Genomic DNA, 19,747 nt, shown 5'->3' on the forward strand with positions numbered 1-19,747 from the left:
TCCCTGGCAAAATAGGCAACTAAATTGGCCATACCCACGCGATCACATGACAACCTAGCCATGCCTACTCTGTCACATGACAATGTAGCCACATCCCCTAAGCTGAGCCCACAGAACTGGTGGCCAATTTAGATTTCACCACTGATTGTGTGTGTGCGTGGAAAAGAGAGAGAGAGAGAGACACTCCAAGTTGCTGATTTTGTGAATTGAAAAATAGTTTACAATACAATTAACCTTGAAATTCCAAATTCTCAATCTCAGCTTGCATATTATAATGTGATTATTCCATCATCACACACCCACCCACCCACCCACCCACCCATCCATCCAACCAACCAAGAAGGAAGGAAGGAAGGAAGGAAGGAAGGAAGGAAGGAAGGATACAATTTTTATCATTGTTGTTAAGTGAATTATTTGACTATTAAGCCAATCTGGCTTCTCCATTGACTTTGCTTATCTGAAGCTGGTTGGCAAAGTTAAAATGAAGTTCAACCACTATAAATATATACCAAGTGCCAAGTGTGGAATTTTAACAACATGACCAGGAGCAAAATGGTCCTAGTTCAGGTATGCCTGTTATTGGTGAGAGAGCTGGTAATCATTGCAGTAGTCAAACCTCGAGGTGATGAGGGCATGAGTGACTGTGAGCAGTGACTCCCAGTCCAAATAGGGCCGCAGCTGGTGCACCAGGCGAACCTGGGCAAACGCTGTCCTCGTCAGAGCTGAAAGATGGTTCTCTAATGTAAGCTGTGGATCAAGGAGCACGCCCAAGTTGCAGACCCTCTCCGAGGGGGTCAATAATTCTCCCCCTAGGGTAATGGCCAGATAGATGGAATTGTCCTTGGGAGGCAAAACCCACAACCAATTCGTCTTGTTAGGGCTGAGTTTGTGCCTGTTGACACCCATCCAGAGGCTAACAGCCTCCAGGCACCGGCACATCACTTCCACTGCTTCACCGACTGGAGATGGGGTGAAGATGTACAGCTGGGTATCATCAGCATACTGATGATACCTCACCCCATGCCCTTGGATGATCTCATCTAGTGGTTTCATGTAGATATTAAACATCAGTGGGGAGAAGTCCGACACCTGAGGCACCCCACAGGGGAGAGACCTAGAGGTCGACCTCTAACCCCCCACTAACACCAACTGCGACCGACCGGAGAGGTAGGAGGAGAACCACTGTAGAACAGTACTTCCCACTCCCAACCCCTCCAGCCGGAGCAGAATGATACCATGGTTGATGGTATTGAAAGCCGCTCAAAGGTCAAGAAGCACTAGAACAGAGGACAATCCCCTGTCCTGGGCCCACCGGAGATCATTCATCCGCGTGACCAAAGCAGTTCCCGCACTGTTGAGGGCCTAGATAATTGGCTTCTCCCAAGGACCGCTGGGGTTGGAGCACCATCACCTTCTTGACAACCTTTCCCATGAAGGGAAGGTTGGAGACTGGACGATAGTTATTAAGTATAGCTGGGTCCAGGGAAGGCTTCTTGAGGAGGGGGACACAAGTGCCTCCTTGTTGGGAGCTGGGAAGGACCCCTCCCTCTCCCCAGTTGACAGTCTCCTGGACCCAGCTCCATGTCACCTCCTTGCTGACCGAAACCAGCCAAGAGGGACACAAATCCAGTAAACAGGTGGTGGAAGTCACAGCTCCAATGGCCTTGTCCACTTCATCAGGTGTCACCAAGTCAAACTCCTCCCAGACAGGTGCTAACATGGTCACCTTAGATTACATGCATAAATTTGGAAAGAGGAAGTACAGAGTTTGTCTCCCAATGATTTTCCATTTGCATGATAAGGAATTCAATGTTTGTTAAGTGTCATTATGCAATGTCAAACATATCAATGAAAACTTACAGAAGAATGTTCTGTTCTTCCTCTTCCCTCACCAAAATTTTATTTTTATCAAAAGAAAATACTTCCCTATGTACAGTAAAATCTGTGATCATAACTTTCCACAGTCCATAATCTTTACAATCACTTCCCTGTTCCCTTCCTGCCTGTTTCTGAATTGGTAATCATTCTGAGAATAATCATTCTGAGAATGATTACTGAAGAGACTTGTCTTTACCAAGCTAGACCTAATGGGAAAGTACCTACTATCTGATTCTCTTCAAGAGGGACACTTAACTATTTCTGATTCTTGCCTACCCTCAAAACGTCGCTACAGAGCACTGCACACCAAGACGACTAGACACAAGAACAGTTTTTTTTCTGAACATCATCACTCTACTAAACAAATAATTCCCTCAACACTGTCAGACTTTCTACTAAATCTGCACTTCTATTCTACTAGTTTTTCTCATCATTCCTATCACCCATTTCCTCCCATGTTGACTGTATGACTGTGACTTGTTGCTTATATCCTAAGATTTTTATTAATATTGCTTCTTCATTGCTTATTTGACCCCTATGACAATCATTAAGTGTTGTACCACATGATTCTTGACAAATGTATATTTTATTTTATTTACGCTGAGAGCATATGCACCAAGACAAATCACACTTGGCCAATAAAATCCTATTCTGTTCTATTCTATGATATTTCATCATAGAGCAATACTGTTCTGCTTGTAAAATGTTTATATCTACAATTTTTATGAACCAATTTTGTAATTTCTGGAGTATAGTACTTCCTGATAATTTATTTAAAAATAATTCTAATTTATTTTGATTCTTCATATAAGTCAAAATTGAAGAATTCTTCAATGTTATCTGAGAAATTCTAGGACTAAAAATCCACATATCTTAAAGATGCTGAGGTTGAAAAAATTGCCTTTGGTTTTCTGCATAAGAGCACTTGGCAGTCAAGAACCTTCAGAAAAAAAATCAGATGGATTCAGCTAAAATACAATCCATTTTGTCTCAAGAATACTTCACAGCATCCTGAAAGATAATTTTTTCTTAGATTGCATCATTCTTTATCTTAAGCTGATTCCTAACTTAGCATCATTGATTGTACCAATTATTTATGTCATTAATTTTTAAATGGGACTCTCATTTTTTCAATACATCTTTCATCATCTTGATCCTGTCTATCCCTTTTTGGGTCTTATTTTGACTGAATGTTTTGTTTTTTCAACCCCTTTCCATAGTTTTCAAGTAACCTCCTTTTGGTATACAGTATTCTCTTTTAGCAACAGCTACCAGTCAGTAAAACTATTATATTTTTAATAAGGAGATTTTGACAATAAAAAAGCTTTACAGATTTACCATCTACATAATTTGTACCATATTGCCAAAGTCTGCATACAGAACTCAAAAACTACAGATTTCTTAGTAGCCTACCAAGATCAAGATAGATAGACAAACTTAATTAGCTATTTTGATACTTTAATCTATTACAAATTATCCTTGAGTTACAACCACTCATTGTTCAAAGTTACTGAAAAAAATGACTTACAACTGATTGCCATATGATTCTAGTGTCTCCACTATCACATGATCAAGACTCAAGTGCTTGGCAAGTGATATTTATTTATAACAGTTGCATTATCCTAGGAGCATGTGATTGTCATTTGCAACTTTTCTACCTGGTTCCAACAGGTGTATTCCAATGGAGGAAGCCAGGTTCACTTAACAACAGTGTGAGTTCACAGCAAAAAAAGTTTGTAAAATAGGGATCAATTCACCAACTGCCTTACTTAAAATGATAGAAGTTTAAATCCCAATTTTGGTCATGTATTAAGGATTACATGTTCAAGCATATCAAACAAACTAACATTTTATCACAAAATACAGAGCATTTCTAGTTTATTTCTAGTTTACAACTTTCTCTACAGTCTTCATTCTGAGCCCTTTCTTTAGTTCTTTGCTAGACTTGGGACACTCCTGTCGCTGAGTATCTAAGTTCTGCTCTTAGAACATATAATAATAGAGTTGGAAGGGACCTTGGAGGTCTTCTAGACCAACCCCTATTCTAGGAATTCTACAACAGTTCAGACAAATGGTTGACCAGTCTCTTTTTGAAAGCCTCCAGTGATGGAGGACTCACAACTTCTGGAGGCAAACTATTCCATTGGTTGATTACTTTCACCATTAGGAATTTTCTCCTTAATTTTAGGTTTCTTTTCTCCTTGGTTAGTTTCTATCTATTCTTTCTTGCCTTATCTTTTAGTGCTTTGGAAAATAATTTGATCTCCTTGTCTTTGTAGGAGCCTCTCAAATATTGGAACACTGCTATCATATCTCCCCGAGTCCTTCTTTGCTTTAGACTAGACATATCCAATTCCTGTCACCATTCTTTGTATGTTTTAGCCTCAAGATCCTCATCATTCTATTTGCTCTTGTTTGTTTGTTTGTTTGTTTGTTTGTTTATTTATTTATTTATTTTGTCCAATACATAATACACATTGAAGAGAATAGATATGTAATAATATAAATAAAGAATAGAATAGAAGAAAAGATATAAAAGTATAGGTGAACATATTTGAAAGGAAGAAAAGATAAATGAGATAAGGAGAGACAATTGGACAGGGGACAGAACGCACCTTGGTCCACTTACGCACGCTGTTTGTTGATTTTAATTCAGCATTCAGCACCCTCATTCCTCAGCATTTGGTGAACAAACTGGGCATATTAGGTTTTAATACTCGTTTATGTGATTGGATACTGGATTTCCTTATTGATAGGGTTCAGTTTGTGTGAGTTGGAAGAAACATATCCATCTCCTTGAGTATGGGTTCTCCACAGGGCTTGAGTCCACAACTGTTGACCTTAATGACCCATGATTGCTATGCCAAATATGCTATGAATTATATTATGAAGTATGTGGATGACATGGTGGTGGTAGATCTTATTTGGAACGACAATGATAATGCTTATAGAGAAGAGGTGAATGCTCTGATGGATTGTTGCCATAAAAGTTACCTGGTCCTTGTTGTGATTCAGTCTGAGGCTCCTCAGGGAACGGCTGGAACTCTGCCGGCTCCATGCTCAGAGGGGGAGGACGAGGAACAGGAGGAGGAGGAGGACCAGGCAGACGGGGAAGAGGAATGTCAGGACGAGGAGGAGGGAGAACAGCCTGAGACCCCCCGGGGGGAGCTCTCCCCAGCGAGTAGCCTGGAATCATTAGATGAGAACGCACAAGCCATCATAGATATGAGGCAGAGAAGGACAGCACAACGAAGGGGACAATTAGCCAGGTATTTCCATCCCTAATAGGCAACAGCTGGGTTTGGGTGTGGTTCTCCTCAGAAAGGTTGAAAAGGCAGGCCCGCCCTTCCTGTATTGTGGAGAGTTATCTTTTGGGAGTCCTGTGACCTTGCTTCGATCCTTGGCGTCTCTGATTCTGGCTTGTGGCCTCGAAGGCTGAAAACGTGGGGGAGGCGTGGGTTTTATTATCTACAGTGGTGTGTGTGCCAGCAAGAAGCCTGTTGTATTGTCTGGCTGTCATGACTCTTCTGTGAAGCTTCATAGCATTCCAGTTTGTAAGAACAGATTTTGTTATCTGTGTTTGTTTTCAAAGATATAAAATGACTTTGCTTTTTAATAGCGTGTCTGGCTACTCTTTTTAGTTGGTGTTGGCATCTGGGGGAACCCAGACAGAACAGTCCTAAATGTTAATAAAACAAAAGAGATTATTGTAGATTTTATAAAGCGGTCGTACCCTACTCAATACCATGGTGGTGCAGATAACTAACAATCTGAACTGGTCTCCTCCCCTGTATCTGTCTGTCTGTCTGTCTCTGCCTGCCTGCCTGCCTGCCTGCCTGCCTGCCTGCCTGCCTGCCTGCCTGCCTGCCTGCCTGCCTGCCTGCCTGCCTGCCTGCCTGCCTATCTATCTATCTATCTATCTATCTATCTATCTATCTATCTATCTATCTATCTATCTATCTATCTATCATCTATTTATCCATCTCTTTCCATCCATCTATCTATCTAGCATTTTTCTATTTCAATTCACATATAATGTTTCTTATTCTCAAAGAGAATAGTGTAATAGGCAGGTACAGTATGCATAGATACATGACTAGTTAGAGTTTAATGTTATTTACAAATTCTTGAAGAAATTTTTGTGAAAATCGGTCTTTCATATAGATGCCAAATACTATTTATAGTTCTCCTTATTACAATACACATTTCGTAAGATTGAGGGCAGAAGTAAATATTTCTTTTGTCTTTGCTCTTATATATAAAAGAGTTCCTCAAAAGAAGCTATCTCAGTTGCTTCCTAATTTAAGGGTATTTTTTTTAATCATTTACAATGCCTACTTTTTTGTTCCTATTTTTTTTATATCTCATTCCTCCAGCTTTTCAGATATCAGGTAATATTTATTCAATTATTTAAATTGTTTTTAAAGATATGTATTTGTATTCCAATTATTTAAATACAATTGTTTATTTTTTATTCTGTTAAAAAGAATGTCACACTTCTACAGTTGTTTGTGTTATTGTCTTAATAGTTTTGTAAAAATAATTAGAATATCTTTGTAATTATTGATTTCATGTAAAATAACAGTTTTGAAGTTAACATTATAAAATATTTTTCTCTTTTTTATACATGTTTTTTTAAAAAACCCTTTGTATACTATAATAAGAATAAATAACAAAGGACTAAATAGATGACATATGAGAGAATTGTTTCAATGTTTAAATTGTACAGGAGATGGAAAAATTTACAGGAGATGTGCAATAAGAAACCAATAATATTAAACCATTTATTCGTGAAAATTTTTTATATGTATAATGTATATATTTGTTTTCGTAGATTTTCGTAGATATATATAATGTATATATTTGTTTTCGTAGATTTCGTAGATACAATGTATATATTGTATATATCACTTCATTTTCATTATCAGCAAAAACATGTTGCATATTTGAGTTTCTTCCTATGTAAACAAAGTTTTGTTCGACCGAGCACAAAGCTTAAAGCACCAGCTTGAAGATGACTAGTGGGTCAAAATGTCACCAGGATTCTCTGAACTTTACACGGGAAGAAACGTAAATATGCCAAAACCTACATACCTATACCCGTGAAAATCTACAAAAACAAATATATACATATATATATTCTCATAGATTTTATGATCTATCTATCTATCTATCTATCTATCTATCTATCTATCTATCTATCTATCTATCTATCATTATCATTTCATTAATATCATCACTCTGTATTATTACTATTATTTGGTTCATTTGTAGATAGTGACACTTTTTTGATATACAATGAAAATCTTCATCGTTGCCTGAAACTTCAAGAATCCCGTTCCTTCACCTTTGACATCTGCAACAAGTTTAATGAATGGCAAAATTTTAAGTGGGTATCCAATTATCAATTACTGAATATGGCAGTGAAGTTATGTCTAAGTGTGCCTTCAAAATCGAACATGGTTCCAGTTACATTATCTCCATGCAACGAAACTACTGATTTACAAAAATGGGAATGCAGAAATAACACGCTGCTTGCCCTTGTAAAACAAGATCTGTTTTTAAATCCTGTCACTGGGTTTGAGAGTGCGGTTATACTATCAGAAAACCACTCAACAAAAAGTGTTTGGAAGATCTATGGAACAAAGAAGGGCTTGTGTGCCCAGAAATATGAAGGTAAATATTCAAACATTAATCCTTCTTGATGAATTTGCTTACTTAAATTCTCTTCCTTCTTGTTTGAATCTCTTTAGCTGAAAATTGAAATAAATTGGATACTAATTTCTTTAGTATAGTAGTGTTCTTGCTTTTACATTATCTGAGAAAAAATGGCATGTATTTATTCTAAGACCTAAATTCTGAAAATTGTTCTTTGAGTGAAGTAAACAGGGTTACACACATTGTACACAAAGTGTACGCATGTCTTAGAACTAAATGTTTGATATTTTTGTAAAGCATTTCTATTCTCATTTTAGTTCTTCTCAATCTAACACAAATATATTTAATTTTTTTATAGCTCTATACACTATAGAAGGCAATGCCTTTGGAGCACCCTGCATGTTTCCTTTCATGTATATGAATAAATGGTATGCTGAATGCATACTTAATGATGATAAACACAAACGATTTTGGTGTGGAACAACTTCAGATGTGGACAAAGATTCTTTGACTGGATATTGTCCAGTAAATGGTAAACTTTTATTTGATAATACATTTATTTATTTGATATTCCACCTTTATCATTTTTACAATCAACTCAGGGCAGAAAACATATCAACATTCCTTCCTGCTCTTATTTTTTTCTATAATAGTGAGGTCAGTTGGATAGTGACTGGCTCAAAGTCATCCAACTGGTTTTCATGGCAAATGTGGGATTTGAACCCACAATCTCCCCTTTCTAGAGTGATGTTTTAACCACTAGACCAGTAATGACGAACCTATGGCATGGGTGCCACAGGTGGCATGGGAGCTGTTGCCCTAGCTCAGCTCCAAATTGCATGTGTATGCTGGCCAGCTGGTTTTTGGCTCACATAGAAGCTCTGGGGGGCATTTTTGGCTTCCAGAGAGCCTCCAGGAGGATGGGAGAGGGCGTTTTTACCCTCCCCCAGCTCCAAGGAAGCCTTTGAGCCTGGGGATGGGGAAAAATGAACCTACTGGGCCGACCAGAAGTTGACCAGTCTGTTTCTGTCCTCCAGGGGACTTCTGCGAGTGGGGGAAACTGTTTTGCCCTTCCCAGGCATTGAATTGTGGATGTGGGCTCTTGGGCATGCACGATAGCACCCACCCACATTCTTTTGGCACCCAAGAAAAAAAGGTTCACCATCACTGCACTAGACTTTACATATTCATGTTTAAAAACAAGTATTCTTCAATAGACTGTTTCATGATCACTAGTATATTGTTTTAAAGCAGCTATAGATGTATTATGTGTTATAACTGGAGATAGATAGATAGATAGATAGATAGATAGATAGATAGATAGATAGATAGATAGATAAGCTGGCCAGACAGCATTAATAATGGGGTGGAAGGAGACTAACAAGAAATCTCAGTACTATAGGCTACACTGGACTGTTGGAAAAAATCCTAAAAGAAGTTAATGACAAAGCACTTTTATTCTGTTTTCAATAATCAGGATCAAACCTCTGTTCAGAGAATCTTCCCTGCTCCATACATTTTTTTTCTCCTGTTTTGAAGCTTGGCTAAAAAGAGCAAATAATTGGTTGAAGGAATATCTGAACCTGGGTCAGATCTTGTACTCTTGTATGACTAAATGCGACTTTATTTCTGCATCATTTTGAGGAGTTTTTTCCCCAATCCCAGTACAGTATATGGATTGCAGTAACTTTCCCTACTCAGGCTTCTGTTACAATAAACAAAAATTGAATAGGAGAAACCATAGGAGAAAGACTGAAAATTGTGACAATTATCTGCTGCTGAAAAGCAAAGTCAGCCAAAAATTAACTAAAAGGAGAAACCCCAATTGGTTTCTCTTACAACAGGAAGCTCTTAGAAGGACTATTATATTACTATTTAAAATTACTACCATCTATTTTCAAGTAAGGAACAGGATGGCTCAGTAACTAAGACAATGGGAAAAATTGCCGCAATCAAGAATAACATATTATCTAGATTTTTATATTTATTCCAAACAGCTCTGATAAAATTAAATAAAACAATCTCCAAAAAAATAATAATCGTGATTTCATTTGGTGGGGGGGGGGGAGGCAAAGATTAAACTAAAACTCCTACAAGATCATAGAAAGAGAGGTCACTTTGGTCTTCCAAATATGGAATTATACTACCAGGCCACAATCCTGAAATTGTTAAAAGAATGGATAATTCTTAAAAACCAAATAATACTAACACTGAAAGGTTTTGACTTCCAACTTGGATGGCATGTCTTTTTAGGATCAGAGAAGCATAAAACACATTTGTATTTTATACAACATTACATAAAAAGAAGCCACTCTATGTGTGGCAACACATAAAAAGACATCATTACCATGCAATACCAAAATGGATATCCCCGACCGAAGCCATAATGTACCCAAACGCCCTACACCCAGATAAAATCATAAGATATGAACAAATGTTAGATGAAAACAATGAATTAATAGCCAAGCAAAACCTCATAGAAAAAGGGATAAACTTAGATTGGCTACATTACTTATAAATTAAATCAAAATACAATGAACACAAAAATAAATTCAGCTTCCAAAACAAAACTCTTGAGAAGATTTTATTAGGCCCAGAAGAAAAAAAATATCAAAAATCTGCAACTTCCTTTTAGAACATGACACATTTTACGAAGAAGTTAAAGGGGGAATAATTCCATGGGCTCAAAATTTTGGGTATTCGATTAATTTGAATGAATAGGAAAAAAATTTGGAGCACAAACTCTAAATTAACCATGGCAACTTTTACAGATGGCACTTGCCCTCATCCAAATAGCCAAAATGTTTCCTAACATGTCTCCACTATGTTGGAAGTGTAAAAATCAACCTGGACTATATTATCATGTTTGGTAAACATGTGATAGTACAAAAAATATTGGTAAAAAATTAAGAAAATTTTAGAACAAATTACTTCTCAGACCATGCACCTTAAACCAGATTTATTCCTCCTTGGAAGCATCAGACAGAATCATAAAAAAGACAACCAGTACATCATTCTTCACATTTTAACTGCGGCAAGAATTCTGAATGCCCAATTTTGGAAAGAAGAAAAAACCCCAGCTACCCTCAATCTTATAACAAAAGTTATGGAATGCACAGAAATGTCAAAATTGACAATGGAAATCCCAAACAAAAATAAATCAGATTTCTACAAAGCCTGGGGAAAATGGTGCTATTGGCTCAATCAAAAATAAATAAATAAACATCATCAAAAAACAAAAAAACTAATATTAATTCTGTTCTCTGTCAATACAACAGATGAAATGAAAACAATTTATACTCTAAAGCACTTAAGCTATCGATTGAGACGAATGTTAAAGACTGTCTTCAAACTCTACAAATTAAAATTCAATTGACTGTTCAGCAACACAAATATATAGAACAACTGCCAAAGATCTTATATATACTGTACAATTAAACCTAATAAAAATTACATTTTAAATAACCAACAGTGAGAGGTAGTATATATCCACCATAGGAACTGAAACCATAGGTTGTTCGCTATAACTATTTCTTTTTCGTCTTCTCTCTAATCTTTTCTCTGTCTTTCCTATCTTTTGACTTTCATATATCTGCATTACTTTTTTGTTTTTACTCTGTGCTATATTGTCTACTTTGTAATGTTTTTAAAATATATATATATTAACTAAACTATGCATTAAAAATATAAATAAAAAACATTTAAAATCTCTCAGGGCTTTGCTACTAATGAGCTGATTCTATTTTTCAAAATGTTTGCAGATGAAAATGATGAGTTTTTCTGGATCAAAAATCACTGGACAGGAGATCGCTACCAGATCAATTCTGGCTCAGCTCTAACATGGGATCAAGCAAGAAAAAGCTGTCAGCAACAACATTCAGAATTATTGAGCATCAGTGAACTATCTGAACAAGGATATCTGATGGGTATAACAAAACATGTCTTAAGTTTTCCAAAACATTCCTGATAATACATATTTTCTTATCTGTAGTAAGCAATTTAAAATGCTTCATATAAAAAGGGTCATTTTTCTTCTGTTGCAATTACTGTCTGAAAAATATTTGACACTTTCAAACAATTGCAGTTTGAATAATTCATTTGCAAAGATCAATATTTTTTAAACATTATTTCTCTGCCTTTATCAAACTAAAATTCATCAACTGAATTTAGATTCCAAAATGATTGATTTGTCATTAATATATAATTAACAATAGCTCAGGTTAAAGTATGGAATCCTTGATGCTCTTTGAGCTTGGTTGTTTGTTTACCTGACTATGTAATAGCCTCAGTGGTGCTTAATCCCTGTTTATAACAGTGTTGGTGGGGCTCTGATTTTCTCCTTAATTATTCCTATTATTTTCTGCTTGCTAATTTGTGTTAATTTCTCCTATTCTGGGTGATAAGACTGAAGAAGATTTGGTCTTTTAATTTCCTTTTAAGTTTTAAATGTCTCTTTTGAATCATGTGTAAATGTAATTTATTTCTATGTGCCTATTGATAGCATATATATACGAGTGCCAAAATTTCAAGAGTTACCTAAGGATTTTTTAAAAAAAAAATTAGTTTGATCTTAAAATTTTAAGTTTCCCAATGAAAACTGTGGTTGGGTCTTTCCATGTGTTATGAGAGTAAGGAATTTTCATTATACAAATAGAAGAGAGTACATGTAGCTCAAGGTTGAACTGGGGACTTCTTAGTGTACTTTTGAGCTTGGGTTTTTTTGTGTGCAGATTAGATAGCATCTTCAGTTAATTTTTCCTTGTGTCTTCTGATTGCTAACTGGTATCTTGCACTCTCTGTGTCTTTTGCTCTGCAAGTCATACTATATAGTGGTTGCTATGTTCCTCGCAGGTACGGCTAGAGACCAAGAGAAAATAGTAGTTGTTCTTCAGATTGAATTGTGCTGCGTCTGTCTGTGTCTGTCTGTCTTCAGTCTAAGGTCTACAGAATTGATCAACAGGTGAATGTTCTTTCTCAAATAGGATTAACAAATAATGTTGGAGGCAACTACTGGATTGGTTTGAATAATCCAGATTTTGACAGTGGATGGCAGTGGATTAATGACCAACCTTTAAGATATTTAAACTGGGCTCCAGGTGGGTAAAGATACATTCATTCATACTGTAACGTGAAGCCCGGCATAACTCATACATACATACGTACGTACATACGTATGTACGTACATACATACATACACACACACACACACACACACACACACACACATACATACATACCATATTCAAAGCAGCACGAAGCTAATAACTTCAGCCTGAGGATGATAGCAAATGTGACTTCGCCAAAACATCGCAAAGACACTCAAAATATCACATTTATATGATAGATAGATAGATAGATAGATAGATAGATAGATAGATAGATAGTTAGAAAGATAGATAGATAGATAGATAGATAGATAGAAGGATAGATAGATAGATAGATAGATAGATACATAGATACATAGATAGATAGATACATAGATAGATACATAAATAGATGATTGATAAATAGATAGATAGATAGATAGATAGATAGATAGATAGAAGGATAGATAGATAGATAGATAGATACATAGATACATAGATACATAGATAGATACATAGATAGATACATAAATAGATGATTGATAAATAGATAGATAGATAGATACATAGATAGATAGATAGATAGATAGAAAGAAAGAAAGAAAGAAAGATAGAAAGATAGATAGATAGATAGATAGATAGATAGATGATAGATAGATAGATAGATAGATAGATAGATAGATAGATAGATAGAGAAAGAGAGAGAAAGGAGAGTATTTGAGTTAATTGACACTTTCTTCAGAAGTGTGCTGGCATATTTGTACTATGTATATTGTATATAAACATTGATTCTTACAGTATTGTTGCCATTTTTTGAGCATCATGAAGATGCCCTAACCCTGACAGAAAACTCTGAAAAGCAACTGTGTCTAGCTGAATGTGGTAATAATCCTCTTGTATAAAGTTCATAGGCCTGTGGAAGGTGGCTCCATTCTTCACTGATGTGCCACCTAACTCCTGTCAGTCATGGCAGTTGGGTTGGAAGCTCTGCCTTGACTTGGAACATTGTTTTGCCTCACATACAGACGTGACCTCTTCGGCCTCTTTGATCTGGTCAAAAGATTCACTGATCGAAGATTAGGCAACCACTACAGAATTGCCAACATCCTACAGTAGTTTTACATATATACATATATACTATAGCAGATACCACATTCTTGAAAAGCTTATGGAGATAAGGAAAAAATCAGTTTTGTTTACAGATAAAAATGTTATCATCTTGATATCAAACAGTGGTAAGAGAATCACTCTCTGTTACAGGTAGCCCATCTTCTGAAACAGGAAAAAACTGTGGGTTGATGCAGAGTAGGAATGGCAAATGGGTAAATAATCTGTGTGAACAGAAAATTGGATACATCTGTAAAAGAACGAATTCTTCAGTACAGGCACCTGCACCTTCTTCAGGTAGGTTGTGAACTGGAAATTAAGTTAACTGAATAAATATTCTTTCACCAATGCACATGTATGCATGGAACACATGCCCCATGTAACATTTTTGCATTCATTTCCTAGTGATCGTTTTGTGGGTAATGTGATAGAATATGAGATTGAGAACATGCAGAGATTCTGAATGCACAAACAGTTTGGCTTAGGCCAAGGTGATCCACTCAGTGGCAGGAGGCAAGGCAGCCTAAAAATCCTATATACACATCTACTATTATAGCTGGGAATGGGGAAAATTATGAATTTTCATCATTAGTTTGCTTATCTAATATCCTCAGGAAATTTTTTAAAAAGGCATTTTGCATCAGTTTATTTCAGAACATTTTAATATGAAATGTAACAATCCTCTTAGATGAATTAAAGCCTGAAGATTTGCAGAGCTAAAGGCACGGATGCATAGGAAAGGTTCTTATCAGCAGGTAGTCATCAATTTACAAGCACTTCTTTAATAATCATTCAAAATTAAGACAGGTCCAGAATGAGTCATGTAAAGGATTTCAAGCAGCATAAAATGTCATATTACCACCCCTACTCCCCACAATCATGTGATTGAAATTTGGGTGCTTGCCAATCAGTTTGCTTGCAGCATCACAGTCACATAACCATGATTTATGTCATTATTATTTTGCTGGAAGAATGGATCAACACTTTTAAATGCACATTTGCTTAATGATTAATGATTCTGCAAAAAATATTGTAAAATAAGGTCCTGAATTACTAATTTTGTATATATCTCTTCATACAATAGGGTAGTGTTACTTTAGATTTTTTTCCAAATTTATTTTCAAGAAAGTGTGTATATGTTTTTATAAAGTAAAATGAAAGCCTTGAAGAAAAGCAATGATCTGGTAAAAATACTTAGCACTGTAAAAAAGCATTAATAATGTTAGAATATTTAAGCAATGATATAGGACATAAAATTTTCTATTTTAGTACCTGCCGAAAAATTAGACTAAAAGTTACATTTGATTATAGTAAATCCTAATGACAGTTCTAGAAAAATTATCCTTATCTTTAAGATGGATTATCCAATTTGCTTTGCCTAAATTTTATTTAGTGAATTAATTACATTGTAATATGAGATCAAGATTTTCCCTTACTGTTACCCCAATTCTTGATTGTAAACATATAATTACTGTCTTTTTTAGATGATCTTAAGCCAATTAAATGTCCAAATGGCTGGGTTGGATATGCAAAGCACTGTTACCAACTGAACAGAGATCACAAAACATGGGAGGATGCCTCAGTCTCCTGCCAAAAGGATGGTGGACATTTACTAAGTATACATGACATAGAGGAATACAGTTTCATTTTTTCTCAGCTTGGCTACAGTAAGTATATTTACAGGACTTATTTCCTGTTTTGTATATTCTGTGGGTACATGGATGCCAATAAAAGAAAGGAATAGCTGCTGATCACAAGAAAAATTTAGGCCTTAAAATATTTGTAAAAAATCAACTTAGCTTGTTCAATTTAAATGATGCAACAATTGCTGCACATATCCATTGCAGATTAGCAGACATTTGGCAATTATGTCACATATAAACTCTCTTATATCCTGACCAACATAGCAAAGAGTTGTATGAGCTGGAGCAGGTTATGCTGGCTGGAGAATTCTGGGAGTCCTCTGGGCTAGAGGATTATATACAACCTCTGGACTACATTAAAATTGAGAGCAAATGAATAAAATCATTTTATCTTTTTAGAATCAACAGATACACTGTGGATAGGACTAAATGACCAGAAGATTTCTTCTTATTTTGAATGGAGTGATGGAACTACAGTGAGATTCATCAAATGGCAGAAAGGAGAACCTACACTTATAAGCAACGTGCAGGAAGACTGTGTCATCATGAGTGGGGAGGTAAAAAATAAGAACCCTTAATTGTCTGGTGGACATTTTTTCCCCTCTTCAGTTATCCCTTGGATAAAATTTGTATCTTAAAATTTTATTTCATACAATCTATTACTATATAACATATTCTACAGATCAATGTTTCTTAAACTTGTTCCTTTCCACAATCCTTTTCATGTTTAAAAATTATGGAGAACTCCTAAAGAACTTTTATTTCTATAAATTGCTAGTATAGAATAGAATTCTTTATTGGCCCAATGTGATTGGACCAGGAATCGGCCCGGCCCTGGAATGGTGGGAACACTGCTACATTACTGCCAGGTGTGCATGCACTGTTCACGTGCAACCAGAACAATTCTGGTAAATTTTTGCTTACATGCATGCGCAGAAGATAGCAGCAATTTTTCTCCAAATTTTGTTGCTGGAAGGACGTATGTGCGGATTTTGGCTGCTGCACATGTGCAGCAGCTGAATCTCACTGTGGTACCTAGGGCCGCAGCTGGAGCCAGCAGCAACAGCAGTCTGCTTGAGCTCCAACTGCGCGACCTGTTCTGTTCTCTCCACGCTGCAGGCATCTCTCGGCATGGTGATGGTGCCCCGAGTGAGCCATGGCCTTTGGGAGCTGCAGCCTTCTCCCTGCGCCTGGCCTCCTCCCCATGCTGCATGTCATCTTCATGATGCGGCAAAGGAGAAGCTGTTGCACAAGCACCAAAGCAAAAAGTAAGACAGGTGGCGGGCGGCAGAGCACTTGTATTGCTTGCGACAGAGCTGCTGCTCATGGCAGGGCAGATGGCGGGTGCGCAAAAGGGCATGGTAGGCAGTGGGCAGGCAAATGGGCAGGTAGCTTACCTCATTTTTGCTGTTTTTCGGCTTCGCATTCACAGAAGCAAAAAAAGCCAGAAATCACGTGTCCTCGTGCAAGATTCACCTTCTGCGCATTCGCAGAAACTGAATCCTGCACCATGCCTGTGCACACGCGCTTCCAGCCCATTTCATTGGTGCCCGGAATGGTGGCCCTTCGCTGGATTGGATACACAAGGAATTTGTCTTTGGTGCATATGCTCTCAGTGTACATAACAGAAAAGATACATTTGTGAAGACTCATGAGGTACAACACAATGATTATCATGGGGTACAAATAAGCTATCAGGAAACTATCAATATTAATATAAATTGTAAGGATACAAGCAACTAGTTGCAGTCATACAGTCATAAGTGGGAGGAGATCGGTGATAGGAATGATATTTATCCTACTAAATTAAAATTGATATATCTAGTATAGCTAGGCTTCTCACAATTGCTGGATAGGATTTTAGTATTGTATTATTTTTCAATATAGGTTGACAAATAATTCTACTTTCATGGATCTAGGGGTTCTATGACCACAACTGGGGGAAAAAATGCTTTCTTTAAAAAAATATTTTGTTTTCCAAAGTTAAAATACAAAGAAAAAGAAGAAACTAACAAGCACCTGACATGATAAAAAACAACATTTGTACAAAAAAATTTACATAATTTTCCTTGACATCAAACAAAGAAAATCTATCTTGGCTGAATAGTGACAAATAAATGAAAAGTACCTGTTGCGTTTGCCTTCTCTTACATAATAGATCTATAAATAATTATAAACTTTCTCATCTATATTTGATACAAATACTATGTTAAGTTTTAATATGTATCTGACGTGGAAATCTATTTATCTAGCAATAGATCCAACTTCTGTTCACTATATAAATAAAAACAGTCAACAGATAACCCCAAAAGTAGAACTGATATCAAAGCCTTCTGTTAAGCATCTGTTATTGTATTTGACACAAAGAAAATTCACAAATGACTCCCAGTCTCTTATAAACATTTTAATCCATTGTCTGATTTCAAAGCCTTCTGTTAACCATCTGTTATTGTATTTGACAAAGAAAATTCACAAATGGCTTCCAGTTTCTTTTAAACTTTTTAATCCATTGTCTTTAATCAAGTTAATTTTGCCATTTGTACTAATACAATTAATTTTAAAGTCTACTCTTCAAGAGTTGGCATCCCTTTTCCTTCAAATGCTAAGCATAAAAAAATAATAGCAGCAATATCCATGTAGAGAAATAATGTCCCAAAGTAATTTTCTATCCATTTGTATCCATAATACCTGGAAGAAAGGCTTCAGGTTTCATTAATATTTGTATTTTAAATATTTTATATATTGTCATTATTAATTATATATATCCAATATGATTTAACTACTTACAAGACCACCACATAGGACAAGAAACACTGCTTTCAATAATACATTTACTTTCAAGGTTCTAAAAGTAGATTAGAGACTTTTTAAATTTAGTTTAGTGAGTTCATATTTGGTTGTTCCACTTTAATTTACCTGACAGTTCTAAGATAATACCTACTTTAAATAATTATGGATGTGTATATTCTGGACCTCATTAGAGTATTGTATTAAATACATTATTCTGTTGATTTTTTTAGTGTTAATATTTGCTTGTTTTTTCTGTTATTGTTGAGATGATTTTATTAAAGATAATTATTGCATTTTTGTTTAATAATGTTATTTTGTAAAGGAATTATTATTTATTAGTATTAGGAATGAGTACTTAAGGGTATTTAAGTCTAAAAAGAAAGGATCACTTTGGGGTTAAAGATATCACATAAAATGGCTTGGGTGGGGTAGTAATAAATAGATTAATTAAATAAAGTAAACAGGGTCATGAACGCAGTTCCGGTAGCAAAATTTGGAGCTCCACCTTAGAGCACCTAATTTGCACTGAAAGATGTTGAAACAAAATGCATAAGCCACGCTCACAGTGTGGTAGTAAAATGCTCATGAACCTTGTTTGGAATAAAAATCTTGATTTAAAAATGAAAAATAAAGCCTACTATTTAACTTATTCTACATATTTATAATTAGAGAAAACTCTGGGAGCTGCTAAAGCAATAAACAAACATTCAGATGCATTATGGCTCCTGAGATCCTTTAACTGTCCATTCATATTGCATAGGATTGCTACTATGTAATTAATACTTTGCATTAAAGTATATTACGTTTTAATAAATAAAATAAACAAAGAAACAAAGTCTGAATTTAATGGACTATTTTTTTCAAAAAGACTGATAATAAACTTTTAACCTGCATTGACTACAAAATGAAAGCTTAGGCATGCTAAATTTAAATTAATTTTGCTACTGGCTGTTTACTTGTGAAAAAATACAGTTATATTTTACTTTTTAGAAACTTGATGTAATATCTATGAATTATATTTTGAAATAATTTAATTTTTGTAGATGAAAAGTTATATTTACCATTCCCAACTTAATTTAAATATATATCTTTTTGCAATATATTAGTATGGCTGCAGATTTCAGATAAAGCTATAACAAGTAATATATAGTAGTCTAGCTGATGAAAAAAAATAGAACAGAAGTAATATATTTTTTTCAATGAGGTTTTTTCACATTTCCATCCTCAGAATGGGTATTGGGCAGATCATTTCTGTGAAGAGGAATTAGGATACATATGTAAAAAACAGCCTCCAGAATTTCTTCCTGTAACAGATGAAGTTGCTGATCCAAAATGCCAGAATGTAAGCCTAAAGAACTGTGTAACTCTTGATCTTTTATAATAGTTACTTATGTAGTTTTGGGGATATAATACAGGAAGTTAATTTTTGCTATTGGGAGCATGCGCACATGGGGGGCACTTCTGTTCATACACAGAAACATCTGGGCAGGTGGGCGGAACTTCCTGCTGGCACCGCTACCGGTTCACCCAATCTAGGGTGAACTGATAGCAACCCACACTGCCTAACACTCCTAACAAGAGTGTTGA

General features: G+C 35.7%; 1 protein-coding gene across 1 annotated transcript in view; it reads left to right on the top strand.

The window, feature by feature from the left end:
- Positions 1-6,190: 6,190 nt before the first annotated feature.
- Positions 6,191-19,747, top strand: part of LOC139152984 (macrophage mannose receptor 1-like) — an 80,666-nt gene continuing 67,109 nt past the window's right edge. Inside the window, exons 1-9 of the mRNA XM_070726469.1 lie at positions 6,191-6,269; positions 7,153-7,554; positions 7,895-8,068; positions 11,298-11,462; positions 12,519-12,632; positions 13,881-14,024; positions 15,212-15,394; positions 15,770-15,927; positions 19,389-19,502. Of these exons, the coding sequence (XP_070582570.1) occupies positions 6,209-6,269; positions 7,153-7,554; positions 7,895-8,068; positions 11,298-11,462; positions 12,519-12,632; positions 13,881-14,024; positions 15,212-15,394; positions 15,770-15,927; positions 19,389-19,502 (1,515 nt within the window). The 5' untranslated portion in view covers positions 6,191-6,208. The remainder of the gene's footprint in view (positions 6,270-7,152; positions 7,555-7,894; positions 8,069-11,297; positions 11,463-12,518; positions 12,633-13,880; positions 14,025-15,211; positions 15,395-15,769; positions 15,928-19,388; positions 19,503-19,747) is intronic.

The sequence above is a fragment of the Erythrolamprus reginae genome, chromosome Z, assembly GCF_031021105.1.
Source record: "Erythrolamprus reginae isolate rEryReg1 chromosome Z, rEryReg1.hap1, whole genome shotgun sequence".
Classification (NCBI taxonomy): Eukaryota; Metazoa; Chordata; class Lepidosauria; order Squamata; family Dipsadidae; genus Erythrolamprus; species Erythrolamprus reginae.